Source organism: Fulmarus glacialis, unplaced genomic scaffold (genome assembly GCF_000690835.1).
Source record: "Fulmarus glacialis isolate BGI_N327 unplaced genomic scaffold, ASM69083v1 scaffold4849, whole genome shotgun sequence".
Taxonomy (NCBI): domain Eukaryota; kingdom Metazoa; phylum Chordata; class Aves; order Procellariiformes; family Procellariidae; genus Fulmarus; species Fulmarus glacialis.
Window position 1 is genome coordinate 18,043 of NW_009231257.1, and position 9,888 is coordinate 27,930.

Genomic DNA, 9,888 nt, shown 5'->3' on the forward strand with positions numbered 1-9,888 from the left:
CGCTCTATGATTCTGTAAATAACATATGAAGACTTCTTTTCATATTAACTACCGAATTCTGTTTTTCTGACAGAGAATGGGTTTCAGTTTTTAACAGCTGCAACAGAAAAAAGATACCCAGATGGGCCTTTTCATCTTCTGCTTCCCTTGCCACAGACTGTACTTTCCATACTTTATTTGGAAGCAAAGAAAAGCAGTTGGCTATGTTCTGTAAACTTGCTAAATTAAAGATGATAAATCGTCATATACAAACTGAAAAGACTGCTGAAATGCATGTGATTCAACACTGGCTTTTCATGCTAGAGTAAGTCGCGTGTATTTGAAAATAGACTGCAAATAGATGGCAAACCTACTGGAAAGACAAAATGTATATAGAAACACTTATCTGCATCCCTGAATATCTGCAGCTGAAATAAAATGTTAATGCACTGAGCAGAACGTACCACTTTAATAAGAGCAGGATATTCTGTATCTCAGTTGCCAAGGAACTTTTGACAGTTGTCTATCATAATCCTGATGCTTTAAAAGGCAGTATAAAAGTTGTCTAGACTTTTTGTGCACTACATGGATGTATCACAGTTCACTGAAACAGCTCCGGAGGCATGGTTCTCTAATTATACCACAGCTTTTTTTCCAGATAGTCCAGGACCTACTTACTTCTGGACACGCTTACTTAGTTAGGATGAGCTGGAACAGCTCTCGGGATTTTGTATTTCAGTGCCAGGATCTGCCATGCAGTTTTGTACGACAGGGTCAGTGGAAATGAGAGCAGTTCAAGCTTAAATCTGTTGTCCGTTTAAAGCGAATTCCTTGTAATCCAAATGAGAAAACAATACCATTTAGTACAGCTGCACTGCCAAGAGTTTAACGTGCCTGTTGAGTACATTCTCAGGTGGGCTTATCTGCAGTCTACGTAGCATATACATTCATAAAAGGTGGAAATGTGAGTGTTGTGTTTATATGGTGCAGGGAATCCAAGAGCCAAGGCCCCGTGCTCGCTGAACATCTGTAGTCTCTCTTCCTTGATTTGAGGGAGCTCCAAGCAGGTGGAATTCATCAGTGCGTAAAAGGAAACTAATCTGAATAGGTGCCATTATTAAAATGCATTTGCAGATGCCAGATTAGCTTTAGAAAAACAGGAAGGCTTTGAGAGGAGTGGGAAGAGCATTGTCCAATGCAGAATAAAGTGTCGGTTATTCTCCTCCGGCCGCACGTGCGTCGGTGCAAGACAGGAGTGGAAGAGGGACGGGGCGGGAGTGGCGGGGTCGCGCGGCAGAGGTGGGCAGCATGGAGCCGGGGCGAGGACCAGCCGAAAGCCCGGGAGCCGGCTGTGCGAGTCTCAGCAGCTGGTCGGTGTTTTCCAGGCTCGCGGGCTCACCCTGGCTCTGTGCAAGCCAAAGTGGACACATGCACTTCTTTGGCAAGGGACCGAAACCGAGCTGGCAGAAGGCCTGAGGCACAGAGGAGACGGGCTCAGCAAGCTGTGTGCTATCCGTGGAGAGAAGCATTTTTTTAAGGAACCGTTATTTTACAGTGGTGATTTGTTTCCTTCCCTTTTAAACACCGGTTCTGCTTAGGAGAGGGGAGCGGGGAAGCAAAAGGACATGGGACTGGAGGCAGACCCTTCCCTGGGCACGCTTTGGGAGCTGGAGGGAGCAAGCCGGGCCGGGCCTTCCTTCAGACAAACCAGCAGCCCCCGTCGCTCCCCACGGCCCACCAGCACGTGTCTCATCATCCTGCGTACGTCAACTCTTTTGGGGCGAAGTCCTGCCACCTCAGAGGTCAAAACTGGTATGGTCGTCTGTGACTTGCTATATGAAGGTGCAGACCATTGCAGCCATAGTGAAGGTGATAGTAATAGTGAAGGTCCAGAATGATCTCCTGCAGCTTTGAACTGCGTTTAACGTCATTTTAATAGAGGAAACTACCTCAGTAAAAAGATAAAGTATACTTGCGAATAGACTGGGGCCGCTGCCTTATGCAGAGAAAGGCTTGGAAATGTGTTGTGCACCACTGGAAAGAGTTCAGTGCTGCTTTTGTCTTTAAGTGAGGAAAGACATGACATACCAGCGCTGAAAACTCCATATACTCTGCTAATGCTTTTATAACCTCTTCCTCTTAGCCCCAGCACAAGCACACGCTCACACAAACAAACAAGCACACACTTCAACATGTCCTCTGCTCTCTTGAGGAAGGCTGCTCATCCGGCTCCTCCGGGAACTTTGATGTCTTTCCCACCGCTCCCCGGCTCCAGCCACGGGCTTGCTTGGTGACAGCATGGTGTTTCTGGGGACGTGCGGAGCAGCTGGATGTGGCTTACTGGGAACCACAGCTTTCGGCTGGGAGAAAGCATTAATCACCGCGGTGGAGATGTACACAGATTATCAGCGTTAAAAATCATGGGGAATTGAAGTGGTGGGAGGGATTTGGGGGAAAAGCCAGTTATGAAAATGGCCTGATTTTTAAGGCATGAGTCACACCATTTATTAAAATAGGCTTTTGTACTTTCTAAAGTCTCCTCAGTTCTATGAAACGAATGTAAAGCTAATATTTCTATATATCTCTGCTGTGCATCAGCCTCCTTGCAAAGGAAGAAAAGAAAAGGCTGTTTGAGCCCTGTGCAGTTCCCAGGATTTCATGTCAGAATCAGAAGCTGAAAGGAGATTTGCATGGACATTGCAATTTATATTTTATGCATCTGGACAGAAACTGTGAAGCAGCCAGGCACAAGAACCACTAAAGCCGCAATATTATGTGCTCCCAGTCAGAGAAATGCCAAAATAAATAATCAGATTTTTCTCTTCTTAACAGTAATGTAAATGGGGAATAACCATCTAAAATCCTTGCCGATGAAGTTTGCAAACTCTAGGGATAGATGAGACAGTAAACAAATAATTGAACCCTGTTCCTTAAATGGTCCTTACCCAAAAAGAGGTGTGTTTTCCTGTAACTAACAGTATAACTAGAAGGCCATACATCTAGGAAATGAGAATACAGGCTCCACTCGTTGGTGTGAAGCAACGCCGTGCAGGGAAAGGAGGATGTACAGGGCACAAGTTGTTCCCAGTGTGTTTTCATGCAGTACAGTTGTATTAACTGTTACTGTGAGCCTGAGATGTACAAAAAGGAGGACAGCAAGTAACAGAAGGGGCGTGAAGTTGTAACTGCGAGCATGCAGATCTGATAGCTGGATTTTAGGAAGGATAAAGAAAGCCTGAAGAGGACTCGAGGAGGGCTAAAAAATAATCCAGAATTTAAGGGGTGTTATTTATTCAGCTGATCAAAGATATGTTTGGGAGTTGGCTTCATCACTTCACAGACTTCTTCACAAAGATTTCTGACCACATCTTACGTAACTTTCTGATGAAGGTGTGACAAAGTCCCGGGCTGAAACAAATTCAGCCTTGAGTTAAATCTTTATTGCCTGGCAGGGGAGGTAACTGAAGGCTTGAACAGCTCGTAAGGGGAAGAATAAAGTGGTCGTTACAGGCTGCTTTAAAGTATGATTAAAGTATAGTAAACTATTGTAAGTTTAAAAGGTAGTTTTTTAATCCTGTTTCTGGAGAAATTTTGTGGCCTGTGTATGTGGGAGATTAGACTGGTGGGTTGTAACTGTACCTCCAAAATTTGACATCGATGACTGTGAATTACCGTTGGTGCCTTTCCCTCCAGGACCACAAATGCTCTTTTGCACTTTTATGATTTTGGAGGTTGCCAGTCACCATATATTTTCTTTACTCCCTTTGGTACAGTTTCCTTCTGTTTCATAAGGTGCACATCGTAACATGAACATGTTGCCACATGAGCACTGGAGGAATTAAATTGGAATGAAAAACCTATGAAGTCACCCCACCTTGCTCTTTACATCACCCTCATCATGTACAAATACAGGTCCTGATCCTCATCAGCCATGGCCTGACAATTTAAGACAAACTGAAAGGGGTGCCAGTTTGCTTTTCTGTGCTGCATTATGAAGGGCAGTGAACTAATTCAGGAGTAGTTAAGTCAGTCCCTATCCAGAGGCAGCAACTTCCACGAGAGGGACAGATGCCTGGAGAGCACCACGAGTTTATCATCTGCTGCTGCCTCTGAGTCAACACTCCATGTTAGCTCAAGGTAACAACCTCTAAATTGCCTTTAAGGAAATCCCTCCTGAGCAAGTCTGTGCAGTCCTCTCAGCATTCTGCAAGTTTTTCACTCCCACTTTTCTCTGCTGATTGCAGCAAAACAGAGACTGTTAAAGCAGCTGAGCTGAGCACCCATGCCTGCGCTGGCACCTCTCACCCCACATGTACCAAGCGTAACAAAACCAACCTTCTGTGCGTGCTCTGCATCCGGCATTCACATAGTTGTGATTTATCAAGGACGGGGGCATGCGTAGCTCCTCCTGGTTAATGCTGAAAGTCAGCCACTGCGCCTGAGGAGAGCTTCAGAGACAGCCTGCACCGGTGTCTGCGTCCCCCTCCTCAACCTCTTCCTTCTGATCTATGGTGTGGAAATCCCTTTTTTCCACACCATTCCAGATACACTCATCCTTAGGCAGAGTCCCGTCATGGACGTTTCATTCCAAATCACGAATATATCAGAAAGTTGATGATTCAAAAAAAAAAAAAAAAAAAGCCCCATGGGGCACACCAATAATTTTGGTGAGATATTTTATTTGATGATGTATGTACAAGGAGGCAGTTTGAGCTAACTACTCCTGTTTATTTTTTGAGCTTCTCCTTAAATGTACATAAATATTACCTTTTAGTCAAGGAATATGCAAAAAGTTACATGGTGCTACAAATACGTTATTTGCTCAAATGGAAGATGCACGCTGTTATTCTAGTGCTCTTGCATGAAATGTGAACTATCAGTAGAAATGAGGAATTAAACTATGAAGATCGATGGACATTCCAGATTCTGTACTAATACTACTTGTCATAAACATTCTGGCTACAAATCCTTTGTTGTGTAAATCATATACAAATATTCTACAACATACAGTCATTGGTCTTGCCTTTTCCACTTGTATTCATTTATTATATAAAAATTCACCCTTCTATGGACTAAAACAGTTACAGCAGGGATGAATTACTTCAATGTAAGACCTAAGCTTTGCTATTTTAAGTATATAATGTTATAATATTTCAGTCAAAACAAGTGTTGTTATTCTAAAATATGTTCAGTATCTTGGCATAAAAAAGTTTATATTATGTAGTTTCATGGTCAATGATTATTCTAGAATTTCAGAGTGCTTTACAATGTCTGCAACACGAGTGTGTGTTGATCTCTGATTATCATAATTTCTGAAGGCTGGCAGAGCACTTCAGTTAATGACCCAAGCAGAACAGAGTAGTTTTACTGAAGAACTTTAGTGCCATAATATTTAACTTGAATCAGAAACCATACTGGTATTTCTTATATTGCAAACGGTTGACAACAGTAATTCTACTTCCAAGTGAGTATTTGTGGGGCCCTCTTCCACTTAATGTAATGAATGCCAGTAGTGTGCTGAATAAGTAGAGCTTGTCTTTTTAAGTTTCAGGGAACTCTTTAAGATGTCATAAAAAAAAGAAAAGGAAGGTTTTTGTGTTTGTGTCAGGTTATTCTAATAATGTGGTAGGATATTGCTAGATATTGCTACTTTTACTTATTGTGTCAGTGGTCTGAAAATGTGACTGGTAGCTGTGAACACCTACGTATTAACTCTGCCTCTGACAGCAAATCCTATTGTGGATGTAGGCAAGTCTCCAAATCTCTCCTCCTCTATTTCCGTTCTTCAAAAATAGTGATCGTTAGTAAGTGTTGTTTAATAGTATTGCATACTATATGTGTCCAAAATGAAGAGCACAGCAGTAGTGTGTGCCTGCAATAATTAACGTGTCAGAACACAGTAACAAATTGCTTGCAATGCTAAATTTGACTTAGCAAAGCCATTTTGCTCATGGAGGATGCATACGGCTGATTTGAGGAAACAACAGGTTCAGCACCAAAATGGTGGCACTGGCTCTTCTGAAGCTCTTCGGCAGAACCAGGCAATCTCGGTAATAGGGGTCTTTTCTGTAGATGGTACTTGAAACATCGCAGCTTGGCTGACTGGCATGACCTTTCTGCTTTATTAATGAAAAAAGGTAGACTTTGAAAACTCTACCTTTTTTCAAAACTCTAAGAAATGCTCTACAACCTACGCCACGCTGCAGGACGCTGGGGCAAACAGTCTGCGTGGCAGTTCGGGCACAAACATGCAGTTCAGAAAGCTCCTGCGTCCTGATTATTCCTTGTGTTCCAAAGGCAAAAGTCCATTTGTACAGACAGTGTCTCCTCTCTGACAGTGGCCCAGGCAGACAAGAGACATGCTTCTTTGCAAGATGGAGGTATGGTCTGACCCCATATGGCAGTTTCTGTATCCGTATGGAGGGCTGTGCCCTGAGGGCCATGGCTGGGACTGGCGTCTTCTTTATTGTCTAGATGACTTGACATCCCTGGCACGAATATTCTCTCTGAGACCAGCTGCTGGAGAAGGTGACTGGGCTTTTTCCTCTTTGAGGCTATTCCTTCAGCTCACAAGCATCAAATGACATACTGGACATTTAGTTTATGTCTAAACACAGCGTTTTTTACAAGGCTATCATATAGGTGGTGTACTTCTGTGGGGCTCATGGAGAGCAATCTGAGACACAGGGAGGTGTTAAGAAGGGATGAGAGCAAGAAAGAGTGGGTTGGGGATGAGGACGAAGGGAGAGGGGGCCAGCAGGGCTCCAGGCTCTGGACCTGGTGTACCACCTTGGGCTCTGCTGCTTTTGGACCCCACGTGCCGGGCAGAGCCAAGAGCAAGGCAAAAGTTCGGTGTCTGCGGTAGGAGGTTGAGGCCAAATGAAGCGCAAGACTTGGCTGATGTCTGAGTGCATATCTATGTTGTTGTTTACGCTTTACGTATAAATATGTATAACCCACCAGTTCTTATGATTCAATATTGGAAGAAATGCAGTTTATAAACTAGGTAAATCCAGAATCTAGATCCTTTGTGGAAAAGGTCAACTGTGGGAAATCATTTCTGTGGAACGTGATCACAGGAGCTAGGTGAAGATGGAGAAAATGCAGCCAAAACATCCACTGCGGCTATTTAAGATGCTGCAGTACTAATGCAGGGAGTACTCCAGAAGGCTTTTCTGCAATCAAGCCCTGAAGGAGTCAGAGCACTTTTGGGACCTGGCACAGAGCTCCATCCAGCTGCTGCATTTTTCATCGCTATTAAGATGCAGCATCAGTGGCAGCGAACACGCAGACGTTATGGCGATGCTGCAGTCTGTGAGTAGGCTCTGCGCTCTTGCTCTGACACCAGCAACCTGGGATTTGCTCTCGGTGTCAAAACAGGTTGTAATTAAGACTTCTGTTCATTATGTAAGAAATTGTTTTTGGCCGGGTGCCTGTTCCCAAACCTTGCGTATCCGTGCGGAGGGGAGGAAGGGGCCTGCAGGAAGTGTCTGGGACACGGTGTCTGTGGTGAACAAGACAGAGGAAATACACAGGTCCCGATTCTCTGCTGCCCTGTAGCTCCAAACGAGGTAGTCAGTCAGAGCTCCCAGGCACTGCCCTAGGCTGATGTATTTACCAAAAACTCGATGTAAGGAGCTAAGTCTGGTCTGTAGTGACCGGCAGCACCAAACAGCGTACAAAGGGAGCGTGTGTGGAGATGGACCATTATGCAACCTGTCACGGAAAGATAAAGTACTTCCATTTCCACTTGACAATAAGAAGTGCTTGTCATTAATCAAGATACTGTAAAAGATTACTCTCAGCAATGACCACTGAAGTTCCTACTTTGATATTGATGCTATAAAAGCGTGTATATTGAAGGTACCCGGGTGAAGCTGGCCACCTTCCTCCTCTTTCTGAGTCTGCAGAGGGGAGAGCTACGGGTGTTGCTTCCTTACACCAAGGTGTGCAGCGCCCACATTGCAGATAGGTGTGTCTGATTTCAGTCCTGCCAGGCATAGGCTTTCTATCCATTTCTTTTTCCAGTGTCCAACAAGCACCATTTTATGGACAGCAACTTGCTCTACCAGTGCAGAATGAATTTCCGCCGCCGGCGGCGATTAATGGAGCTCCTCACTGAGAAATCTCGCTTGATGCCAGAAAGCCATGACAGCCCCTTTTGCCTGCGCAAGCAGAACCATGACAACAGAAAACACACCAGTTTTCTCTCAGGTGACTCATCAACTATACTGCTGTCTGTAGGGCGACTCCGTGGGATTTTAAACAGTGCTTTTTTGGCCAAGGGGTTTCAGTGTTTTTCTGAAAAAAGCAGGGCAGGGTATTGTGCATCCCTGTTTATAGGGATTGTCCATTCACTTGATTTACCAATTCCTTAGCTCCGTGGGGTGGTTTTGCGCCTGTATCAATAGCATGTCAGATGCTGATCAAAAATCGGTGTCCATAGACCAACAGGACTAGTTAAAATCCCTCCAAGCCTGAAGTAATTAGTTATATATTCTATGTGGAGTTTTAGAGAAGAGTAAAAGTGCTGTACAGCAATATCTAGCAAGAACTGAAAGAGTAAATGGGAAGTGGAAGGAAAAATGGAAAAATTATTTCCCTATGTTGAAATGCTTCCTCGAAGACACTGCAATGGGAGCAGTCGAGCCATCGTGTTAGCTACAGTATACATGAGTATATCATGCTCATGCAGTGACTCTTCTAACTATGTAAAACACTCTAACCCCTTCCCAGTGTTGTCAGCGAAAGTGTGGCTTATTGCTATTGTTTTAAAGAAACCAAGGAAGTGGGTTTAATAATTGATACGGGTTCCCTTTCTCTCTGTTTGTAGTGAGTCCCACCAAGGAGATAAAGATCGTGTCGGCAGTACGGAGGAGCAGCATGAGTAGCTGTGGCAGCAGTGGGTACTTCAGCAGTAGCCCAACGCTCAGCAGCAGTCCCCCCGTGCTCTGCAACCCCAAGTCCGGTGAGCACCAGCATTGCTTACGATGCACAGGAGACAGGGCGCAGACATCTGTTTGGGGAGAAGGCGACATGAAGAATGCCTAGCATCGTGTCTAAGTTTATCTTTTCAAGGATACATTAAAAATTCACAGCATCACACGTTTTGTAGGCCAGAGGGGACTATTATCATCCTCTAGCCTGAAAAAAAAAACACAAGCCAGATGTCTGCCTCCAATAATCTCTGCATCAAGCCCATAACTGTGGTTTGAGCTGCAGTTTATCTCTTAGGAGGACATGCAGTCAGAGACCCAGATTTGCCTCTTCATTGCCAAGCTCTGAACCGTTTCAAATCTCCTCCTAGAGACATTCCTTTGGTGCAAGTCAGGGGAGAGTTTAACTATCCAGTGGCCGCTTGAGTCGCTATGAAATAACACAACTCAGAAAACAACAGCCTCTAAAACAAGAGGCTGCATTGTTTCAGCCTGTCAGGGACCATTTCAACATTTTTGTTTGTTTAGGTCTTACGCCGGTCTGTTTAGGAAGGTAAAAGTAGTGTTAAACCTTACTTTCCTTTTGAAAGGATTTCCTATCCCACGCTGGAAGGTTAAACACACCCATTCTTCCACAGTTCACTTAAAATTGTTTCTTACTGTACATCTGGGAAGGGGAAAAGAGACCAGGATAGATATTGTTTCAGCCTCTCTGTTTTCCTCAGAAACAGCCCTGAATTTCAAAGCAGAGTCCCTGCTGCCCTTTTTGCTCCTTTTATTTCAAATTTACCGGGTCTGGTCTGTGCTGACAGTGTGGGGAGCATTGTGCAACGGGAGAAGGCTTCAGTGGATATGTGTAAGCTTTGCTTTCCAAGGGATGCTGGTATTTGAAATGATTACTAGAGAGTGCCTCAAGCACTATATGAATCCCGTTCAAAACATTGACAATTTACTCTGGAAATGAGTGAGCTAA

At 44.2% G+C, this 9,888-nt stretch overlaps 1 protein-coding gene across 1 annotated transcript in view; it reads left to right on the forward strand.

The window, feature by feature from the left end:
• The window catches only part of LOC104081652 (DEP domain-containing mTOR-interacting protein), a gene marked incomplete at its 5' end in the record, with an annotated part of 49,170 nt that overhangs the window by 17,008 nt on the left and 22,274 nt on the right, over nucleotides 1-9,888 (forward strand). The window contains 2 exons of the mRNA XM_009584486.1: nucleotides 8,008-8,193; nucleotides 8,813-8,947. Coding sequence (XP_009582781.1) covers nucleotides 8,008-8,193; nucleotides 8,813-8,947 — 321 coding nt within the window. The remainder of the gene's footprint in view (nucleotides 1-8,007; nucleotides 8,194-8,812; nucleotides 8,948-9,888) is intronic.